Source organism: Stegostoma tigrinum, chromosome 24 (genome assembly GCF_030684315.1).
Source record: "Stegostoma tigrinum isolate sSteTig4 chromosome 24, sSteTig4.hap1, whole genome shotgun sequence".
Lineage (NCBI taxonomy): Eukaryota > Metazoa > Chordata > Chondrichthyes > Orectolobiformes > Stegostomatidae > Stegostoma > Stegostoma tigrinum.
The window spans coordinates 38,214,684-38,238,713 of record NC_081377.1 but is presented as its reverse complement, the minus strand read 5'-3'; the positions used below and the strand labels follow the sequence as shown (position 1 = coordinate 38,238,713).

Below are 24,030 nucleotides of genomic sequence, written 5' to 3'. Positions count from 1 at the left end.
GAAGGGTCTAGGCCCAAAACGTCAGCTTTTGTGCTCCTGAGATGCTGCTTGGCCTGCTGTGTTCATCCAGCCTCACATTTTATTATGTCAGTGAGGAGGTTATTGCTGAGCAGGTGCTACTTGATAGCACTGTTGATGACACCTTCCATCACTTTACTGAAGGTTGAGAGTAGACTGACAGGGCGGTGTGGATTTGTCCTGCTTTTTATATACAGGACATACTTGGGCATTTTTCCACATTGTCTGATGTATGCCAGTGTTGTAACTGTACTGCAAGAGCTGACGAGGGGTGCAGCAAATGCTGGAGCACAAGTCTTCAGTACTATTGCTGGAATGTTGTCAGGGCCTCATCTCCAGGTATGCCTGCTGCTGTTCTAGACATGCCCTTTCCATTGAAATGCAGTTGATACCTTGGCTTGATGTTAATGGTTGAGTGTGGGATATGTCAGGCCATGAGGTTACAGACTGCTGGAGTACAATTCTGCTGCTGTTGGTGGTGGTCCACAGGGCCTCACGGATGCTTTGTCTTGAGTTGCAAGATCTATGCAAATTCAGTCCCATTTAGCACTGTGCCACACAACACAATGGAGGTTATCCTCAGTATGAGGATGGGACTTCCATCTCCACGATGACTGTGCGGTGGTCACTCTTACTGATACTATCAAAGACAAACCAATCTACCAACTGCAGATGCATAAAGATGGTCATTTTTTTTTCTGGTTGGTTCCCTTGCCACCTGCTGCAGACCCGGTCTCGCAGCTATATCCTTTGGTATGCGCCCACGCTGACCAGTACTACTGCTGCAATGCCACTCTTAGTGGTGAGCATTGAAATCCCTCACCCAGAGTACAGTTGTGCTCTTGCCACCCTCAGTTTCTTCCAAATGCTGCTCAAGATGGAGTACCAATTCATCATCTAAGGGAGGATGGTTATATACAAATCAGGAGGTTGCATATATAGTCATGACAAAATACAAAGAGAGGTCTAATGTTGAATTATTGCCACAGCAAACTTTAATAATGAAATATGTCATTTTATTGTTTTGTTTCAGCTTGCATCTTTGGCCAATGATTTATTTTGGTCTCAGAATTCCAAACTGAAGGGTCTTTTTAGTGCTTTCAGCCTTCTGATTTACTGTGTGAACATTTATGAAAATAATTATGAAAAGGAAACAAAGACGCTACAAAAAAATTTTCAAGTCATATCAAGTCAGTATTATGCTGCAAAATGTGAAATTATCCACTCAGTTCCTGACATTGTTACAGCCTTGATTCAAACATGGACAAAAGCACTAATTTCCAGGGGTGAGGCAAGACAGGCCTTGATATCAGGGTCACATTCAACAGTGTGCCCTCAATGAGAATCAGGGGACAAACTCTCCATTGATTGGAATCATACCTGGCACATAGGAAGATGATCATGATTTTTGGAAGTCAGACCATCTTAACTCGAGGACATCTCTGCAGGAGTTCAGAGTGGAAGCAAGGACCATCTTCAGCTGCTTCATTACTGACCTTTCCTCTATCATAAATGGTCAGAAATGCAGATATTTGCCAAAGATTGTGTAACATTCATCAACATTTCTAACTCCTCAGATAGTGAAGCAGTTCATGTTCTAATGCATCAAGTTCGGGACTATATCTAGCTTGGCCTGGCAAATGGCAAGCAACACACATCACATAAATGCCAGGTAATGTCCAGAGACTAACTACCACTCATTGACTTTCAACGCAATACCATCACTGAATGCACCACGATCAATATCCTGAGGATTACCATCGATTAGAAATTCAACTGGACTTGCTGCATAAATATAGCAGCCACAACAGGTCAGAGGCTTGGAATACTCACCCCTGCCTCCACAAAGCCTGCAAATCTATGAAGCACAAGTCTGCAGTGATTGAATACTCCCCTCTTTCCTGTCACTCCAATAGCACTTTAGCAGCTTTACTCTATCCAGAACAAAGTAGCCCATTTGACTGGCACCACATCCACAAGCATCGACTCTCTCCACGACATTCAGCACACACTGCTACTATCCACAAAATGCACTGCAGAAATTCAAAGCACCTTTGAAACTCACTACCACAATGATCTAGAAGGACAAAGGCAGCAGATACCACCACTTGCAGGTTTCCCCAACAAGCCATTCGCCACCCTAACTTGGAAATATATTACTGTTGCTGGGTCAAGATTGTGGAATTCCCTTCAGGCATTGTGGGTCTACCAATCGCACATGGCCTGTTGTGCTTCAATGCAGCAGCTCACTACCACCTTGTCACAGGCAACTATGGATGGGTACTAAATGTTGGCCCAGACAATAAACATCCACAAATGAATAGAGAAAGGCATTAAAAATAAACATTGCCTAAATGTTGCCCCAACTGCAGACCTGAGATGTGGAGACATGACAATGTTGATCCATCTGCCCTTGCGAGACAAATTACAAATAATTAGGTTATGCTTCAACTACACAGGGCATTGATGAGATAACATTTGGAATAATGTGCACAAAACTGGTTGACCCCATTTCAGGAAGGTCAGTCATTTCAGGACAGGATTATTAGACCAATACCTGGAACAGATAAATTGTCTTACGAGGAAATGTTCATCAGGGGAGGTTTGTATCTGGTGGAATTAGAAGTGACTTGATTGAAACAGAACTGAGGAATAGGCATGAAGAGAACAGTTTACCTTACAAGAGGTCTAGAGAATTGGGGGGGGGGGGGGGGGTAACTGATGTAAAATCTAGCAGTCAACCCATTCAAGGAAAGTTCAGGTGTAATTTTCACTAGCGGTTGAGTCTTTGGAATTCTGCTTCCATCTTCTTAGGAAGCAGAATTTTTCAGAAATGTTTAAGGCAGTGGTAGATAGATATCTTGTTGACCAAAAGGTTTATTGGAAGAGAGAGAAATGTGCATGAGGTTACACTCAATCAGATCAGCCATGATCTTATTGAATAGTGTTGCTGGCTCAAAGAGGAGATGGCCTACTCATGATTTATATGTTCATCACGTCAAAATGCTTTTATTTGGATCAACCGAACTGTAAGAGACGAGAGTTTAAGCATAAAACAAAATAATGTGTTCTTAACACTTGTTTTGATGCCCTCGAAATGTATACAGTTGCTCATCACCCTTCTTTCCCGAGTTTAAGTAGTTCATCTATAGCTGTTGATTTTCTTGCAGCTACTTTTCTGGATACAACGAATGATTCAAGTCAACAATGGATTCCAGGCAGACATTTATTAGCATTGTATTGAACCAAACAAAAAACAAAAGCAACGCACGTCAGCCAGCTGAAAAAAAACTTTTAAAAAGCAGAAACTTGGGCAAAGAGCTTCTTTTTCCCCCCCTCACAATGGAGGAAAATCTCTACATTCTGATTACACTACATTGGCAAAATTTTACAATTTGCTGTGTTTTGGCTATGAAGTCCACAACATTGGAAACAGAATTTATTTTTAAAGTGATCAATACAGCTGAATGTAACTTTTTAAAGACTTCATTATACATATGAAAAGAATCAGCAGCGATGGGCATTACTCTGAATACAGCATGCCTACCTAAGAGTCCTCCTGACAGTATAGGGCCATCGTTAAATTTTAATTTAGCACTAAATACATCTTTTCTATTATGAAAAATGTACAGCATTTATTGTTTGTAATGTCTGTGGTACAGCTAACAGACCTGCCGAAAAAAAATGTCAAAGTTTTCATAGAAAATGTAGAGGGTGGGGGGGCAGGGTAAGACTTAGGACTTTGAGCGTGACCTGGAACGAGACACAGATCTCGACACAGACCGAGAAGGGGTACATGACTTTGAATGTGATTCAGCTTTGGTGATCGATTTGGACCTGGAACGAGATTTAGTTCTGCCCTTCGATCTGGATCTTGACCTAGAACAAGATGCAGGACTTGGTTTTGTCTGTTCATTAGAGTCTGATTCCCCATCCATATCTCCACCTTCACCCTTAATTTCTTTCTCATTGTCTGTTTCCCTAGCCTCTTCCTCTTTTTCTTTTGATTCTGATCTTGACCTAGACCTAGACTGTTCCGTGTCACCTTTTCTCTTCCTGCTCTTACTGGTGCTTTTAGTCTTGCTTTCACGTTTGCTACGCTTTTTATTTTTCTCACTTTTGCTCCGACTCCGGCTCCGACTTCTGCTTTCACTTCTGCTCCTCTTCCTGCCTTTTCTCTTTTCCTTGCTCTTGCTTCGACTTCTACTCTTACTCTTTTCTTTGCTCCTGCTTCTACTTTTACTCTTACTCTTATCCTTCTCTTTGCTTCTACTTCTACTAACACTGTTTTCACCTTCTTTACTCTTACTACGACTTCTACTCTTCTCTTTACTAACACTCCTTTCTTTCTCGCCATTTTCATTTCTGACCTCAGTTTCTTCTTCATTGTTGTCTTTCATCTTTTCAACACTCCTGCTCCTACTTTTCCCCTCACTTCCACTCCTACTACTTGCTCGGATTTTCTTCTCTTTACTTCTGCTCCTGCTCTTGTTTTTGTTCTTGCTCACACTGCGGCTTTTGCTTCGGCTTCCACTTTTGCTCCTAGAGTGGGTGCCAGACCTGGAAAAAAAAGGATTGAAAATGTTAAACATTAATAAGTTGAATCAAAACAAGCTACACACTAACTTAATTTACAAAAACAGATTTAAGACATGATTTATCTGTCCCTGCAGCATTATATTTTATTGACAGATCTGTTCAGAAAGTATATTACTGCCTCTCAGTTTCTGTACAACAATCCCAGTCAAGCTGTGTGTTATTTATAAACATGCTGTTGTGCCAAACTGGTGAGGTTTCAGAGAGAATGCAAAAACTGCCATTCATCATAGACACAAAGTAAATGTATGCATACCATTTCAGCCCCCGTATTATACAGATTTCTACAAATGACAAACTTCCTGGATTACTCTCATATCTGTAATTTTCCATGTTTGCATTGAAATTACATTCTCAACATAATTAACAAAATACTTAAGACTTCAGCAGGAGAAATGCTTTTAAATTACTAATACTTCTTTTACGTCTTTTATTTGCCCTTCCGCAGAAAATTTGCACCTCAGTTAATTTCAATTAGATTTCCTTTCATGTCAAATTAATGTTCAAGATTCATCTCTCAATTTCAAAGCAAAAGCAGAAACTGAGCATGAAATCCGAGCCCAATATTTTATGTACATGAAAGTGAACTGATGCTAAACACACACCTAGATGGAGATTGACTGCTCTTACTGCTTCCACTATGGCTTCGACTCTTGTTATGAGAACGGGAACGATTTCTGCTTGGAGAACGAGACCTAGTTGATGTTAGTTTAAAAAAAGGAGAAAAAAATCAAATTCAATTTTATCGTTTAACATAGCATCCTTAATGTAGTAACACTGAAGCATCTTGGGAAATGTTATCATTAAAAGAAAATTCACATTTTATTGTCTGGATATAGAATTGGCTGGCCAACAGAAGGCAGCGAGTGGTAGAAGAAGGAAAATATTCTGCCTGGAAGTCAGTGGTGAGTGGGGTTCCACAGGGCTCTGTCCTTGGCCCTCTACTGTTTGTAATTTTTATTACTGACTTGGATGAGGGGATTGAAGGATGGATCAGCAAGTTTGCAGACGACACAAAGGTTGGAGGTGTAGTTGACAGTATAGAGGGCTGTTGTAGGCTGCAGCGGGACATTGACAGGATGCAGAGATGGGCTGAGAGGTGGCAGATGGAGTTCAACCTGGATAAATGTGAGGTGATGCATTTTGGAAGGTCGAATTTGAAAGCTGAGTACAGGATTAAGGATAGGATTCTTGGCAGTGTGGAGGAACAGAGGGATCTTGGTGTGCAGATACATAGATCCCTTAAAATGGCCACCCAAGTGGACAGGGTTGTTAAGAAAGCATATGGTGTTTTGGCTTTCTTTAACAGGGGGATTTAGTTTAAGAGTCGTGAGATCTTGTTGCAGCTCTATAAAACTTTGGTTAGATCGCACTTGAAATACTGCGTCCAGTTCTGGTCGCCCTATTATAGGAAAGATGTGGATGCTTTGGAGAGGGTTCAGAGGAGGTTTACCAGGATGCTGCCTGGACTGGAGGGCTTATCTTATGAAGAGAGGTTGACTGAGCTCGGACTTTTCTCATTGGAGAAAAGGAGGAGGAGAGGGGACCTAATTGAGGTATACAAGATAATGAGAGGCATAGATAGAGTTGATAGCCAGAGACTATTTCCCAGGGCAGAAATGGCTAGCACGAGGGGTCATAGTTTTAAGCTGGTTGGAGGAAAGTATAGAGGGGATGTCAGAGGCGGGTTCTTTACACAGAGTTGTGAGAGCATGGAATGCGTTGCCAGCAGCAGTTGTGGAAGCAAAGTTATTGGGGACATTTAAGAGACTGCTGGACATGCATATGGTCACAGAAATTTAAGGGTGCATACATGAGGATCAATGGTCGGCACAACATTGTGGGCTGAAGGGCCTGTTCTGTGCTGTACTGTTCTATGTTCTATGTTCTATGAGGATCAATGGTCGGCACAACATCGTGGGCTGAAGGGCCTGTTCTGTGCTGTACTGTTCTATGTTCTAAACATGATGTGATCAGAAGCCTCATAAGACAGCTGAACTTTGAAGAAGGCCTTAAAGAAGTAGGCAGAGAAACTAGGAGAAATAATTCTAAAACTTATTATCAAGTTAACAGGAAGATAAAGGCATCAAGGGTGGGGACAAAAAGAAAGTGATATGTACTAATATATCTTCCATTGTTTTGATGAGTCAATGTGTGATCAAAGAGGTAGATTTTAAGACATCTAGGGAGGGCAATCTGGAATGGGGGCCAAAAGCAATAAAGATATGACCTCCAATCGTAGGGGATAAAGAGGGCATGCATAAATAGCAAACATGAGCTGAAGACAGGAGAGACTGTAGTCTGAAAGTTATAAATGTGCTGTACGGAAGCCTTCTGAATGAGCGTAATGGAACTTTAAAATAATGTTTATTAAGGGGACATCAAACGTAAACCAGTGAACACAGATGCCTGAACAGGACTTGATGCAAGATAGAAAGGATTTGGGCAGAGTCTTGAATAAGTTCAGATTTATGGAGGATATAAAGAAAATGAGGTCAACTAGAAGGGCAGCACAGTGGTTAGCACTGCTGCCTCCCAGCGTCGGGGACCTGGACTCGATTCTGCCCTTGACAACTGTCTGTTTAGAGATTACACATTCTCCCTTTGTTCGAATGGGTGTTTCCTCCAGGTGCTCCGGTTTCCTCCCACAGCCCAAAAGAACACAGGGTTAGGTGAACTGGCAACATTAAATTGCCCAGCGTGTCCAGAGATGTACAGGCCAGGTGCATTAGCCCTGGGAAACGCAGGGTTAGTGAAACTGGCGGGGGTGGGAGGGTGGAGTCCGAGTGGGATGCTTTTCTGAGGATAGGTGTGGACTTGATGGGCTGAATGACTTTCTCCCACACTGTAGGGATTCTATGAGAAGTGACACGGTTAATTTTGTAGATAATAAATGGTTAAACAAATCAATATTGGTACAGACAGCAACATTATAGCATTAGCCACACTGTGAAGAGCCATTACAAATCAATCAAAACTATGAATCAAAATTAACTCTGGCCAACCTGAACAAAGACGGCAGATATTCTTTACGATATTGATCTTGGAACATACAAAGTGCCTTACTTAAATCTGTTTTCTGGTAAAACCACAAGCAAATATAATTTGAAATAGTTTGATATTTAGGTGGGAGGTTTTCAGTCCTTAAAAAAAGTTTCAATAACAAAAAATTCTGTAAATTTTGACAAACTCTTGCTGACATTCAACATCATGCTTAAAATTAATGCAGAAATACCTTGAATGGCTGCGACTCCTAGAATATGAGCGTCGTCGCCGTGACGAAGGCCTGTCTTCAACCAATCTGATCTTTCTGCCATTAACTTCAGTGCCATCCAATTTTTCAAGTGCTCTTTTCATATCAGAATAGGATTTAAATTCAATGACTCCCTCATTCTTTCTTCCCTTGTGCGCATCTGCATATGTAACTTCACCTGCTTGACGCATATAATCCTACAAAATTACAGTAGGATTTCACTCTTTACGTTGCATTCAGTATTTCTTATTTTTATTATTTCATCATCTACAGACAGATTTAAAACTTCTAACAATGCAGATGAATATATTGTCTAAGAATTATTGGAGTTTTATAATTACTAGTCAGCTACATAAAAATATTAAACTGGTATATTACACTTTATGAATCATTCTGAACTAAACCAAACTCATTCACATTACCTCAATTAAAGCAGTCTTTTACAAATAATTTTTTACTGCCAAGATCCATGAAATACGATGTGAACATGTTGCAGTTTTGCATTAGTGGTTTGATCAAAAAATCTAATCCAATGTAACTTGCAACATGAATATTGATTGGAATTATATTTCAGGATACGTATTTGGTTAAAATATAAATCTCAGGCCATAAAATTAGCTTTTACATTTCGTACTTCTCACTATAAACAAGGAAGTAATCGTTTGACCAGATTATCTGATCAGCAATCCTGATACTTTGTATCACATTGTTGAGTATACGCTTTTGCCGACTGCCTTCTGTCTTCCAGCAACTGCCTTTATCTCACCTAAAACCAATGATCAATACTAAGAATATCAGAAAACACTCCTTATTTATGACCATGTTCAATATTTTTAAAATGGTAAATTTCTAAACATCCATCATTAATCCTGCTTCTAAACTTCAACCTTACATACTATTCCAGTGGTTCTTATGCAGGCACTTTACCTTCAGAAATGAAATCCACCTGACGTTCCACTGTCTACTTTTATGGCACCATCACCACAAGGATTGCAGTGGTTCAAGAAGGCAGCCAACCATCACCACCTCAAGGCAACTAGGAATGGGCAATAAATGAGGTCTTGCCATCATCACCAACATCCCGAGAACAAGTAAAAATATTTTCGGGTACTACAATTTCCATTTTTGCTTTCCACTTCAATTTCCTTAAATCTAGAGTAATTTTTACGTTAGTGTTACATTATTCACATTTATTAAGTCTTTGAAATACTCAGCCATTTCTATTCTACAGGCCCAGAAACTATATTACAAATTTATATTTAGATACGTGGTCATAGGTCATTATTTTGATCATTGGACGGTGCATTATATTCAGGAATCTGCTCAAAAAGTACTCATGAAACAAGTTATTGAAACATGTACAGGTATATTCAATATTAAAAATAGCTTTTTAAAAGTCAATTATTTCCCCATTCCTTTAAATGGCATTCATTTTAGTTGGGGTATATTTTAAGGAAACCCATCATGCTCTAATCTTTTAATGAGAGACTGCATGACAGTTTGGGTTATCAAAGCTGAACCTGACAGTTCTCATCTGATTTCCACTCAGGTGCACTTTTCAACAGAGTTCAAGAGAAGGGATCTCGATGTTAACCCCCGCTCTAGTCCAAATGCGCTCATGGCAACTGTATTAACCACGTACTGGTATCAAACACCGCACGGGATCAAACAGCTGTGCATTCACAGTCTACATGGCTGAACGGCACGCACGCGCGCGCACACGCGCACACACACACACACACACTTTAGATCTGGGCATCCAGATCAAATCTTGCTAAACTGGAAAGATTAAAAAAAACACTAAATGGAACTGAATGTTACGAGGTGAACTTGCATCTAGTTACCTACAGCTAAACTTCATTTCAGAATATTTCCTTGCATTGTTTAGGTCCAGGTCAAACAAGGGGTTTTGTAAACATCCTCCCTCCCTTCTCTTTTTAAAAAAAGCAATCTTCACATTTACTTTAGACAAACGTTTCAGTTATGCGCAGTATTAACAAACCTTTAAATCTTGCCAGCTGCACCGACTAGATAAATTTTCCACAATTAGTCTATATTCTGTACGGGTTGGAGGTCCATATCTGTCTCTTCCAGATCTTCTATAACCATAACCACCTTTAAGGTGACAGGTAAATACAACAGTAACAATTTAGATACTGCACATACATTGATTTTAATTCCCCACTGAAAATAGGTCTTCTTGAAAAAAAACCATAAACGCAACATCTAAATGTCAACATTTTGTTCCAGCAATTTAAACTAAACCATTCAATTACAATATAAAAATTAACATTACTTTGTAGTTTTATTACTTCACAGATCCGAACTATTGAATGAGAATTAAACATAACAGAATTATTATTTTTTATAGATACTGTTTTAATAGAATCAGAATGATTTACACAAGCATGCATAATAGATTACATGAAAATGATAATGATTTGATAAAGTAACCAAACCACTAAGCCAATTACCATCTATACTTACGGTGAAAAATGGTTTTCAGAATATCTGACATGAAAAAGATTTCAGGCACCTATTTTCAGTTTTATCACATCTGCCTCTAACCCTTGGGGTCCTCACCACCCAGGTCTAATGGCAAGAGTAGCAGTCGTCACATGGCTTCCTTAAGGTCAGCCAAAGGTCAATGGTCTTAGGTCTTAGAGCCACTCATGGAAAGGTAACCCAAGGCCAGCATATGGAACAGGCAGTCATCTTAGCCTCAAAGGACTCTTTTAATTAAAACATTGAGGTCTTTGTTAAGACTATGGTATCAACAATCACAATGAAAACATCGATTCAATTATAATTTTAAATGATATTATAATAAACTCTAGCAAAAATTGACAAATAATGAACATTAAATATATGCAATGCTAAATACAAATTCCAAAAGAAAACAATTTAACATGCAAATGTTTAGAGTTATTACAAATGTAAACTGCTGCTAGCTATTCTATGCGCAATTTAGATTTTGTACAGTTTTTTAAAATTGATTTACAATTAAAAATTCCAATTGTAACTAATAAAATGAAAATGCTTACTGCGTTGAGAGGTATAACCACCATCTCTTCGAGGACCTCTCGCATGTTCAACAATTACTCGTTCCCCACAAAGCTCTTTGCCATTCAGCTCATAAACAGCATCATCTGCATCTCGAGGATCATCAAACTCAACAAAGCCATATCTACAAGAAAAAAGCAAAGAAATGTGAAGTATTCCACACTGTTGTTGTGGTGGTGGTTGTGGCTTTGGGAATCAAAGTGTACACACAGCATCTGCACAAACAATCCTAATACGCTACAATGGGTTGTAACTTGCGCAGTAAATGGTAGTAAAAGAAAAAATGTCAAGGAATTTTCCTAGATCCAAGGTCATGTAGAAATCTAATCCAGCACACAAATCGCAAACTGATGTACTAAGAATAGATGTGAGCAATTTGATGCCTTGAACGTGCACCACCATTCAAAACCATCGCGGTCATTCAAAGACTTTGGTGACTTTCACCATCCAGCCCTATAAACCTGTATGCCATTGATAAGATTTAAGATTATCAATCTTTAACCTAAATACTCTCAAGGACTGAGCTTCTGCAGGCGCCTCTGGTAGAAGTGTTTGATCATTTGGCTCATCTGGTCAGAAATTATGTTTCAGCTAGAGTTAATCATTTGAAATAAATAACTTTCTGCCATGTAAGTAAAAATTAAAAAAGTGTTTCTGCAAAATACATTAATCATCAGATGACATAATTCCAAAGACCAGGTTTTCACAGTTTACAGCTTCTTTTGCACATATTACTATATCCTGCAGATATCTGACTTCTACCATTACCTTCTGCACAAAGAAATTCTGGTTCTCATGATGCATTGTAAACATTTCATAACAACCTAACACAACACATTCTTAAACCAGCAACAGAAGGATGAAAACTCCCGCTGTAACTGTTGCACATTTCAACTATCACAGTCAATATGTCAATACCAGGTAACAGACGAAGAAATAGGAGGTAGAGAGTAGATGTGAATAATTTTTCTTACTGGAGAGAAGCATACAGCGCACGAAGCGCCCTCCCCAACACAGTATTAGGGTCACTTATTATATGAACTGACCTGAACGTATATATTGAGCCTTGATGCAAATGTTAGTAATACAGTAAATAACAAGGATAGTTGTAGACTTTACCAGGGCATGGACAGACTGATGAAATGGCAGTTGCAATATATTGATAGGTTATGTACTGAATATTCGTAATTTTTTTTGTAGAAGAAATTAGGAATCATTACTACATAGGTGAAGGATGGCCGAAGCATGGAACTCTCTGCTCCAAATGAAAATTGTAATTACAATCAATAGTAAATTAAAAATCAGAGCATGCTTGGTAGATTTTTGTTATACAAAGATATTGAGATATATTGGACAAAGGTGGGTAAATGAAGTTTGGGTGCAGATCAGCCAGGCCCTTATTGTATGGATAAACATTCTTGAGGAGCAACTGCTCTCCGTTTCTACATTTCTCATTCAAATATGTACAAACATACTTTGGTAGCAGAAACATGGAGGGCAGTATAATCTAAAATATACCTTGAAGTGGGTAGGGGATAGGGAAGAGAGAGAAAGAGACAGAAGAAAGGAAGTGAAAATCCAAAAGCAGATGGGTTTGAACATAAATATTCTCAAATCTTTAAACAAGTTCAGAAATAGGCCATCAAGTCTGCTCAGACACAACATGGTGATCTGACGCTTAAAACCTTAAAAGTTGGCATGCCAAGTCCATAAAGCATTTAAATGTACCACAAATTTGATCTTTAAAAAATGGGCTTTAAGTTTTAGTAATCCAAGACATTTCTAAATATTAGAGATAATGGGAACTGCAGATGCTGGAGAATTCCAAGATAATAAAATGTGAGGCTGGATGAACACAGCAGGCCAAGCAGCATCTCAGGAGCACAAAAGCTGACGTTTCGGGCCTAGACCCTTCATCAGAGATCCCGAAACGTCAGCTTTTGTGCTCCTGAGATGCTGCTTGGCCTGCTGTGTTCATCCAGCCTCACATTTTATTATCTTGCATTTCTAAATATTGCAAGTTTTCAAAATCTTGTATAACGGGATAAACGTTAAGTTTGTTTTTCAATAGAGACAGCAGAAATTAACTGATCAAAGATAGCTTCAAATAACGTACTAATTGATGATAGTCATTTGCTTGTTTGACAGCCAGTGCAAAGTGAGCAAGAAGCGCTAGGTTTAAATCATACCACTGGAGTTGTGGAATAACATCTCTGAACAGGTTAATTAGAAAAATGTTCACTAGTATCAAATGAAGATATTTTCTCCAGTTAAATATTGAAATGGACAAGGCTATTGTGACTCTACCACAAACTCTTATCCCAACTACTAAATCTATCATGCTCCATCTGAGGTTGAAGTAACTGTTCACAAAAGACCTCCTACTGCATTTATGTTAGCAGTGTTTATCCCCCTCATGTTCTTCAGGTAATTTGTTGAAAGCTTCCACTATGACTTTATTACACGTAGATTTTATAGATTGTTCCTAATTGGCAGCCCTGCTTTCACCCTTCATAAACTCGTTCAAAACCGACATTTGAATATGCACCAAGTTTCCCATTCAGCCACCACTGTTGTATCTGCAATCCTACACTGGTTGCAAGTTTAATGACATTTCAATGTTAAACTCTCAACCTTATTGCCATGGCATTCTCCCTTCCTCGACACTAACCTCAGGCCCACATGTCTCCATGGTCCATGTTTCTCTAACTCTGGTTTGTGTTAAAGACTTGAATAATCATTTACCTTTGCTGCTAGATTCGTCCATAGGCCGCTTTGCATCACACTCCTTAAAAATGCCCCACAGACCTAAATATTTTATTGCTGATATCTAAAGCTGTTTGGTGTCAAGTTTCATGGGACATTTTGCCAAGGTAAAGGTAACTTAACCTTCTGGGATCAACTCCTGAATAAAAAATATTTTAACTTACCTTCCTGGTTAAAATTAAACTACTCATTGAAAATCTAAATGTACACAATAAATGTATGCCGATTTTAAAAATTCAGTAACTTTTATACGTTGCCAGTAGTTGTATTCCTTGCTACTTAATGTCCTGTCACTGCAATGCCATCACTATAGCAAATTAGATCAGATGCAGAAGCCTGGATATGGGAGCCTCCCCCTCTCTCCCTATTTATTCCAGTTCCCTCCCCCCATACCCCTCTCTGATGAAGGGTCTAGGCCCGAAACGTCAGCTTTTGTGCTCCTGAGATGCTGCTTGGCCTGCTGTGTTCGTCCAGCCTCACATTTTATTATCTTGGAATCTCCAGCATCTGCAGTTCCCATTATCTCTGATACTATTTTAACCTCACTGCGTTATCTCTGATAATTAGTAGCCTATGATTATTTAAAATATTTTGGTCAGATTGCCGAGCATGATCAGAAAACCTAAATTCCAAATCTGTGAAAGGATGGCTGAGGGCTGTACTTCATAGCTCGTCTATATATCAGGGCATGCATATTTAATAAAGCAGCCCAAAAAAGCAATTCCTCTCTAACCAGGAGCCTAACCCTCCCTCCATGACCCCTTCATCCGCCTCCAACACAAGTCCTCCTCCTGGAAACCATCCCAGACATTCTACCCTCCCACGAACTCCATCTCCAACTGCCGTCGAGATATCAATCGTCTTAAATTCTCCACTCCTCTCACTGACTCCAACCTCTCCCCCCCACAGAACGTGCAGCCCTCCACTCCAATCCCAACCTCACCACCAAACCTGCAGACAAGGGAGGCACAGTTGTAGTATGGCGCACTGACCTCTACATTGCTGAGGCCAGGCACCAACTCTCCGACACCACCTAACACCCCCTGGATTATGACCCACCCCCGAGCACCAAATTATCATCTCCCAAACCATCCACAACCTCATCAATTCAGGTGACCTTCCACCCACCTCCAACCTCATTGTTCCCCAACCCCGCACCGCCCGCTTCTATCTCCTTCCCAAAATCCACAAACCCACCTGCCCTGGTCGACCTATTGCTCCTGCCCTACACAACTCATTTCCACCTATTTAGACTCCATTTTCTCCCCCTTGGTCCAGGAACTCCCTACCTACATCTGTGACACCACCCATGCCCTCCACCAGAGCTTCCAATTCCGCGGTCCCCAACACCTAATTTTCACCATGGATGTCCAGTCCCTATACACCTGCATTCCCCATGCAGATGGCCTAAAGGTCCTCCGCTTCTTCCTGTCCCACAGACCCGACCAGTCCCCCTCTACTGACACCCTCGACTGCCAAGCCAAACTCGTCCTCACCCTCAACAACTTTTCTTTTGATTCCTCCCGCTTCCTACAGACAAAGTGGGTGGCCATGGGTACTCACATGGGCCCAAGCTATGCCCGTCTCTTTGCAGGGTACGTGGAACGGTCCCTCTTCTGTAGCTACACTAGCACCAAACTCCACCTCTTCCTCCATTACATCAATGACTATATCGGCGCTGCCTCGTGCTCCCAAGAAGAGCTCAAACATTTCATCCACTTCACCAACATCTTCCACCCCAACCTCAAGTTCACCTGGACCATCTCCAACACATCCCTCACCTTTCTGGACCTCTGTCTCCAGCTCAAGGCAACCAGCTAGAAACGAAATCCATTTCAAGCCAAACGACTACCACAGCTACCTAGAATACACCTCCTCCCACCCACCTACCTGCAAAAATTCCATCCCCTATTCCCAATTCCTTCGCCTCTGCCGCATCTGCTCCCAAGATGAGGCATTCCACTCCCATACACCCCAGATGTCCTCGTTCTTCAAGGACCGCAACGTGTCCCCACCCCCGCAGTGGTCGTGGAAGTCCTCGACCGTGTCTCCCGCATCTAATCCCTCACACCCCTTCTCCGCAATAACCTCGTCCTCACATACCACCCCACCAACCTCCGGATCCAACGCATCATCCTCCGACACTTCCACCATTTGCAGTCCAACCTCACCAAAAACATTTTTCCATTCCCACCCTTGTCTGTTTTCCAGAGGGACCACTCTCTCTGTGACTCCCCTGTCCGCTCCACACTCCCCTCCAACCCGGTACTTTCCCCTGCAACTGCAGGAAGTGCTACACTTGCCCCCACAACAGCTCCCGCACCCCCATCCCAGGACCCAAAATGACTTTCCACATCAAGCAGACGTTCACCTGCACATCTGCCAACATGGTATACTGTATCCGCTGTAGCTTCCTCTACATTGGGGAAACCAAGCGGAGGCTTAGGGACCGCTTGTAGAACACATGCTCGGTTCGCAATAAACAACTGCACGTCCCAGTCGCGAACCATTTCAACTCCCTTTCCCATTCCTCAGACAACATGTCCATCCTGGGCCTTCTGCAGTGCCACAACGATGCCACCCGAAGGATGTAGGAACAACAACTCATATTCCGCTTGGGAACCCTGCAGCCCAATGGTATCAAGGTAGATTTCACAAGCTTCAAAATCTCCCCTTGCCCCACCGCATCCCAAAACCAGCCCAGTTCGTCCCCTCCCCCCACTGCAATCCCAGAACCAGCCCAGCTCATCCCCGCCTCCCTAACCTGTTCTTCCTCTCGCCTATCCCCTCCTCCCACCTCAAGCCACACCTCCATTTCCTACCTACTAACCTCATCCCGCCCCCTTGACCTGTCCGTCCTCCCCAGACTACCTATCCCCTCCCTACCTCCCCACCTATACTCTCCTCTCCAATCTGCCTCTTCCTATTTACTTCAGAACCCTCTCCCCACTCCCCTTTTCTGATGAAGGGGGTAGGCCCGAAATGTCATTTTTGGTGGTCCTAAGATGCTGCTGGGCCTGCTGCGTTCACCCAGCTCCACACTTTCTTATGTCAGATTCTCCAGCATCTGCAGTTCCCATTATCTCTCCTTCAATAGTTTACCCAATTGGTAAAAACTCCCAGAGCACCCGGCAGGAAAATAACATTCATACCCTGCTGCATATAATTCAGGCAAAAGCAAAATGTTGTAGCAACACAAAGAAAACCAACATCACATCAGTCTACAAGATAACAAAGTGTGGAGCCGGATGAACAAGAGCAGGCCAAGAGGCATCCCAGGAGCACAAAAGCTGATGTTTCGGGCCGAGACCTTTCAGAGAGGGGGACGGGGAGAAGGTTCAGGAATAAATAGGGTGCAAGGGGGAGGCAGGGCGAAGATGGATGGAGAAGAAGATAGGTGGAGAGGAGAGTATAGGTGGGGAGGTAGGGAGGGGATAGGTCAGTCCGGGGAGGATGGACAGGTCAAGGGGGCGGGATGAGGTTAGTAAGTAGGAGGGGAAGGTGAAAGGAAAAACTGGTTAGGGAGGCGGGGACGAGCTGGGCTGGTTTTGGGATGCAGTGGGGCAGGGGGTGGAGGTGAACATCTGCTTGATATGAAAAGTTATCTTGGGGCCTGGGATGGGGTGAGTCAGTGCGGTAGATGTTCACCTGCACATCTGCAAGTGCGGTAGATGTTCACCTGCACGTCCGCCAGTGCTGTATACTGCATCCACTGTACCCGTTGTGGCTTCCTCTACATTGGGGAAACCAACCAGAGGCTTGGGGACCACTTTGCAGAACACCTCTGCTCGATTCACAATAAACAGCTGCACCTCCCAGTCGTAAACCATTTTAACTCCCCCACTCATTCCTTAGATGACATGTCCATCCTGGCCTCCTGCAGTGCCATAATGATGCCACCCAAAGGTTGTAGGAACAGCACCTCGTATTCTGCTTGGGAACCTTGCAGCCCAATGGTCTCAATGTGGACTTAACAAGCTTTAAAATCTCCCATCCCCCAACTGCATCCCAAAACCAGCGCAGCTCGTCCCCTCCCCCCCACTGCATCCCAAAACCAGCGCAGCTCTTCCCCACCTCCCTAACCTGTTCTTCCTCACACCTATCCGCTCCTCCCACCTCAAGCCACACCTCTATTTCCTATCTACTAACCTCATCGGCCAATCCCCTTCCTACCTATCTTCTCCTCTATCCATCTTCGGTCCGCCTCCCCCTCTCTCCCTATTTATTCCAGTTCCCTCTCCCCATCCCCCTCTCTGATGAAGGGTCTAGGCCCGAAACGTCAGCTTTTGGGCTCCTAAGACGCTGCTTGGCCTGCTGTGTTCATCCAGCTTCACACTTTGTTATCTCCTATTTAGGACGGAGGCGTTTATCTTGTAGTTGCCACAGTATTATCAGACCGCGGGGAGAGTTTGAGCATCAGTGTTCATGGTAACCTCTGAGATTTGAACTCATAGTATTGGAGTTACTTGGGCATTGCAAACCAGCCGCCCAGCCAGAGTTGAACGGGATTCCCCTTCCAATATCACAGTACGTTCCGATAGAAACAGCAGAGATAGAAAATGTCCCGCAGTGAAGTGTCGCAGCACCCGGAGCGCGTACAATAGTGGTGGACGCGCGCACGCAGGGGGAATAGGAGCGCGTGCACATCAACAGCGCGCACCGTGGGGGAGGGGCGGCAATGCCTCTGCAGCTCGTGACGCACCTCCAGCCTCAACAAAGACAAAGAGAAATCAAGAAAAGCCCGTTTCCTCGCCCACCACCCAATTCCCAGAGAAAAGGAAAAAGAGAGAGGCGGGTTTCTCCCCTTTTTGAATAGGGAGGAGTACGATTGGAGCCACAGGGTCCGGGGCCTCCACCGTGGCGAGGGACCTGATGGGCGTTCGCCGCACAGACGCCATTTTCTTCGCTGGTGTCCGACTGTCTGACTCACCCGTTCTTTATGTCCACCTCCAAGATTTTACCGTAGCCCTTGAAGAACCGCTCCACATCCCGCTCCCGGGCCTGGTAACTGAGCCTACCGATGTAAACCCGAGGCATCTTTCTTTCTCGCTGCTTGTCTGTCTCACTCGCGCGCTTTCACGAAATCACCGTTGCTCCGGTTCCCGGCCGACATGCGTCACCACACCGCCTGACGTAAACACGGCGGGGTTCGTCACACGTTATCTGCGTAAACGGTGGGAGTGTGTATCGCTTAATTCCATTCCCTATTCCCAATTCTTCCGACGATGAGGCATTCAGCTCCCGCACATCCCAGATGTCCAAGTTCTTCAAGGACCACAACTTCCCCCCCACAGTGATCGAGGACGCCCTTGACCGCGTCTACGCATTTCCCGCAACACATCCCTCACACCCCACAACCGCCCAAAGAGGATCCCCCTCGTTCTCAGACACCACCCCACCGACCTCCGGATACAATGCATCATCCTCCGACACTTCCGCCATCTACAATCCGACCCCACCACCCAAGACATTTTTCCATCCCCACCCTTGTCTGCTTTCCGGAGAGACCACTCTCTCCGTGACTCCCTTGTTCGCTCCACACTGCCCTCCAACCACACCACACCCGGCACCTTCCCCTGCAACCGCAGGAAATGCTACACTTGCCCCCACACCTCCTCCCTCACCCCTATCCCAGGCCCCAAGATGACTTTCCATATTAAGCAGAGGTTCACCTGCACATCTGCCAATGTGGTATACTGTATGCATTGTACCCGGTGTGGCTTCCTCTCCATTGGGGAAACCAAGCGGAGGCTTGGGGACCACTTTGCAGAACACCTCCACTCAGTTTGCAATAGACAACTGCACCTCCCAGTCGCGAACCATTTCAACTCCCCCTCCCATTCTTTCGATGACATGTCCATCATGGGCCTCCTGCAGTGCCACAATGATGCCACCCGCATGTTGCAGGACAGCAACTCATATTCCGCTTGGGAACCCTGCAGCCCAATGGTATCAATGTGGACTACACCAGCTTCAAAATCTTCCCTTGCCCCACTGCATCACACAACCAGCCCAGCTCATCCCCTTCCCCCACTGCATCCCAAAACCAGCCCAGTTCTTCCCCTCTCCCCACTGCATCCCAAAACCAGCCCAGCTCATCCCCGCCTCCCTAACCTGTTCTTCTTCTCACCTATCCCTTCCTCCCAGCCCAAGCCGCACCTCCATCTCCTACCTACTAACCTCATCCCACCTCCTTGACCTGTCCGTCTTCCCTGGACTGACCTATCCCCTCCCTACCTCCTCACCTATACTCTCCTCTCCACCTATCTTCTTTTCTCCCCATCTTCGGTCCGCCTCCCCCTCTCTCCCTATTTATTCCAGAACCCTCACCCCATCCCCCTCTTTGATGAAGGGTCTAGGCCCAAAACGTCAGCATTTGTGCTCCTGCGATACTGCTTGGCCTGCTGTGTTCATCCAGCTTCACACTTTATTATCTCTTATTTTCATCTTCTGGGCGTCCCAGATAACGTTTATTGGCGTGGGCAGAGTTCCTTTGGTCGTGGGACATCCCAAAGTGCTTGATAACTTACGGCATACTTTTCAAAGTGCAAACGTTCACCATGCCCCACATCTAGGGTCGTGGTAGAGAGGACATTCGGGCTTGGCAATGTTCTGTTGCTTGCTGTTAAGTTCGATCTGTACCCAGAAGGTGTAAAGAAGGGGGTAATAGGAACTGCTGGAGAATCCGAGATAGCAAGGTGCGGAGAGAGAGATAATGGGAACTGCAGATGCTGGAGAACCCAAGATAACAAAGTGTGGAGCTGGATGAACACAGCAGGCTAAGCAGCATCTCAGGAGCACAAAAGCTGACGTTTCAGTCCTAGACCCTTCATCAGAAAAGGGTGAGGGGGAGAGGGTTCTGAAATAAATAGGGAGAGAGGGGGAAGCGGATCTTTAGAGGAGAAGATAGGTGGAGAGGAGACAGACAGGTCAAAGAGGCCGGGATGGAGCCAGTAAACGTGAGTGTAGGTGGGGAGGTAGGGAGGAGATTTGTCAGCCCAGGGAGGACGGACAGGTCAAGGGGTGGATGAGGTAAGTAGGTAGGAAATGGGAGTGCAGTTTGAGGTGGGAGGACAGGATAGGTGAGAGGAGGAACAGGTTAGGGAGGCGGGGATGAGCTGGGCTAGTTTTGAGATGCGGTAGTGGAGGGGATATTTTGTAGCTTGTGAAATCCACATTGATACCATTGGGCTGCAGGGTTCCCAAGTGGAATATGAGTTACAGTTCCTGCAAAATTCGGGTGGCATCGTTGTGGCCCTGCAGGAGGCCCAGGATGGACATGACGTCTAAGGAATGGGAGGGGGAGTTGAAATGGTTCGCGACTGGGAGGTGCAGTTGTTTATTGCGAACTGAGCGTAGGTGTTCTGCAAAGCGGTCCCCAAGCCTCCGCTTGGTAGCCCCGATGTAGAGGAGGCCACAATGGGTACAGCAGATACAGTATACCACATTGGAAGATGTGCAGGTGAACATCTGCTTGATGTGGAAAGTCTTGTTGGGTCCTGGAATAGGGGTGGGGGAGGAGGTGTGGGGGCAAGTGTAGCACTTCCTGTGGTTGCAGAGAAAAGTGCTGGGTGTGGTGTGGTTGGAGAGGAGTGTGGAGCAGACAAGGGAGTCACAGAGAGAGTCGTCCCTCTGGAAAGCAGACAAGGCTGGGGAGGGAAATTGTCTTTGGGTGGGGTTGGATCGCAGATGGTGCATGTGTCAGAGGATGATGCGTTGGATCCGGAGGTTGGTGGGGTAATACATGAGGATGAGGGGGATTCTTCTTTACTTGTTATTGTGGGGACGGGGTGTGAGCGATGAGTTGCGGGAATTGTGGGAGGCACAGTTGAGGGCGTTCTGGACCACTGCAGAGGGGAAGTTTCCGTCCTTGAAAAATGAGGACATCTGAGATGTATCGGATTGGAATGCCTCATCCTGGGAGCACTTGTGGCAGAGGCAAAGGAATAGGGATTAGAGGATAGCATTTTTGCAGGAAGTTGGGTGGGAGGAGGTGTATTCTAGGTCGCTGTGTGATTCGGTGGGCTTGAAATGGATATCGGTTTCTAAGTCGTTGCCTGAGATGGAGACACAGGTCCATGAAGGTGAGGAAGGTGTTAGAGACAGTCAAGGTGAACTTGAGATTGGGGTGGAACGTGTGGCGAAGTGGATGAACTGTTCAAGCTCCTCGTGGGAGCATGAGCTGGCGCCAATATAGTCATCGATGTAAGGGAGGAAGAGGTGGAGTTTAGGGCTAGTGTAGGTACGGAAGAGCGATTGTTCCATGTAACCTACAAAGAGGCAGGCATAGCTTGGGCCCATGTGGGTACCCATGGCCACCCCCTTTGTCTGAGGGAAGTGGGAGGAATCAAAAGAGAAGTTGTTGAGGGTGAGGACGAGTTCGGCTCGGTGGTTGAGGTTGTCAGTAGAGGGGGACTGGTCGGGCCTGCGGGACAGGAAGAAGCGGAGGGCCTTTAGGCCATCTGCATGCGGAATACAGGTGTATAGGGACTGGATGTCCATGGTGAAAATGAGTTGTTGGGGACCGGGGAATTGGAAGTCCCGGAGTAGGTGGAGGACGTGGGTGGTGTCACGGACGTAGGTAGGGAGTTCCTGGACCAAGGGGGAGAAAATAGAGTCCAGATAGGTGGAGATGAGTTCGGTGGGGTAGGAGCAGGCGGAGACAATAGGTCGACCAGGGCAGGCAGGTTTGTGGATTTTGGGAAGGAGATAAAAGCGGGCGGTGCGGGGTTGGAGGCTGTGGGTGGGAGGTCACCTGAAGTGATGAGGTTGTGGATGGTTTGGGACATGATGGTTTGGTGTTCGGGGATGGGGTCATGATCCAGGAGGTAGTAGGAGGTGGTGTCGGAGAGTTGGTGCCTGACCTCAGCCACGTAGAGGTCACTGCCATACTCCAACTGCACCTCCCTTGTCCACGGGTTTTATGGTGAGGTTGGGATTGGAGTGGAGGGCTGCACGTTCTGCATGGGGGAGGTTGGAGTGGGTGAGGACGGTGGACAGGTTGAGGCGACTGATGTCTCGACAGTTGGAGGTGAAGAGTTCGAGGGAGGGTAGGAGGCCTTGGGGTGGTGTCCAAGAGGAGGGCTTGTGTTGGAGGCAGGAGAAGTGGTCAGTAGAGGGAAGGTTAGGCTCGCAGTTAAAGAAGTAAGATTGGAGGCGGAAAGAAGGAAATGCTTCATTCAATTTAATCAGTTTTTACAACATAAAGGTGGTACCTACATCATGTTCATGCTAGTCATTAAGTGCCCATCTAGTCCTATCTTCAGCACTTAGAGTCACAGAGAGAAACAGCACAGAAAACATTGGCATGGACACGTTGAACCAAAGAGTCTATTTTGTTAGACTTTTATGCATCAAGTTATCCTCTCGATGCTATTTAGGGAAGCATCGTTTGTAGATGATACTGAAATTGGTAATATAGTCGACATGAAGAAGGTTATCTAAGAATATAAAGGGATCCTGATCAGGTGGGAAAATGGGCTGAGGGGTGGCAGATGCAGTTTGATTTAGATAAATGTGAGATGTTGCATTTTGCTAAGACAAACCACAATAGCACTTACACAGTTAATGTAGGGCCCTGGGGTGTGTTGTTGAACAGAGAGACCTAGGAGTGCAGGTACATAGTTCCTTGAAAGTGGTATCACAGGTGGACGGGGAGGTGAAAAAGGCATTTGGCATACTTGCCTTCATTGGTCAGAGCTTTAAGTAGGGTAGATAGGACGTCATGTTGTGACTATACAGCACATTGGTGAGGCTACATTTGGAGTACTGCATACGGTCTTGTTGTCCTGCTATAGAAAGAATTTTTTAACTTGGAAAGGCAAACAAGTAGCAGATGGAGTTTAATTCAGGCAAGTGTGAGGTCATGCATTTTGGGAGGACTGATGCACAGAGGCATCTTGTGGTGTAAGTCCAAAAGCACCCTGATAATGTCAATACAAGTGGTTAATGTTGTAAAGAAGGCATATGGCGTGCTTGCTTCCATCATCCAGGGAATTGAGTATTAAAGTTGACAGATCATGTTGATATTGTACAAAACTTAAATTTGGCCACATTTGGAATATTGTGTGCAGTTCTGGTTGATTCACTGTAGAAAGGATGTGAATGCTTTGAAGAGGCATCCTGTGATGTTGACTGGATTGGAGTTTATTAGCTACATTATAAGTAGAGGTAGGACAAACTTGGAATGTTTTCCCTAGAGCGTCAGAGGCTAAGGGATGACCTGATAGAAGTATATAAAAGTATGGGAGGCATGGATAGGATGGACAGTCAAAGCATTTTCCCCAGGGTGGAAATGTCAAATATAGATGGCATAGGTTAAAGGAAAGAGGCAA

At 44.4% G+C, this 24,030-nt stretch overlaps 2 protein-coding genes across 5 annotated transcripts in view; one reads left to right on the top strand and one right to left on the bottom strand.

Annotated features, from left to right (window-relative positions):
* Nucleotides 1–3,226: 3,226 nt before the first annotated feature.
* LOC125464904 (serine/arginine-rich splicing factor 4-like) lies at nt 3,227–18,837 on the bottom strand. 2 transcript variants are annotated; one of them, XM_048557770.1, is made up of 6 exons: nt 18,627–18,837; nt 10,912–11,054; nt 9,870–9,982; nt 7,850–8,064; nt 5,220–5,309; nt 3,227–4,578 (listed from the first exon to the last, which is right to left on the bottom strand). In XM_048557770.1, the coding sequence occupies exons 1-6, from the start codon at nt 18,731–18,733 to the stop codon at nt 3,753–3,755; spliced, it is 1,494 nt and encodes a 497-aa protein (XP_048413727.1). In that variant the 5' UTR covers nt 18,734–18,837; the 3' UTR covers nt 3,227–3,752. The 2 variants fall into 2 exon arrangements, with proteins under 2 accessions (XP_048413727.1, XP_048413728.1); XM_048557771.2 differs by lacking the exons at nt 10,912–11,054; nt 18,627–18,837 and adding an exon at nt 10,355–10,838.
* Nucleotides 18,341–24,030, top strand: part of LOC125464905 (transmembrane protein 244-like) — an 81,676-nt gene continuing 75,986 nt past the window's right edge. For 2 of the 3 annotated variants that reach the window (XM_048557786.2, XM_059654378.1), the window contains exon 1: nt 18,341–18,870. The gene's annotated coding sequence lies outside the window, so the exon portion shown is untranslated. Of the gene's footprint in view, nt 18,877–24,030 lie in introns of all 3 variants that reach the window. The other variant, XM_048557781.2, reaches the window with a different exon arrangement.

What these genes read in the sequence shown, in the direction of transcription:
- LOC125464904 (XM_048557770.1), bottom strand. Translation starts at nt 18,733, where the DNA reads ATGCCTCGGGTTTACATCGGTAGGCTCAGTTACCAGGCCCGGGAGCGG. An exon ending in GCAGCTGGCAAGATTTAAAG is followed by an intron (nt 8,065 to 9,869) that starts GTTTGTTAATAC and finishes GTAATTTTGTAG; the next exon opens with GATTATATGCGTCAAGCAGG. An exon ending in AGCAGTCAATCTCCATCTAG is followed by an intron (nt 4,579 to 5,219) that starts GTGTGTGTTTAG and finishes TTTTTTTTCCAG; the next exon opens with GTCTGGCACCCACTCTAGGA.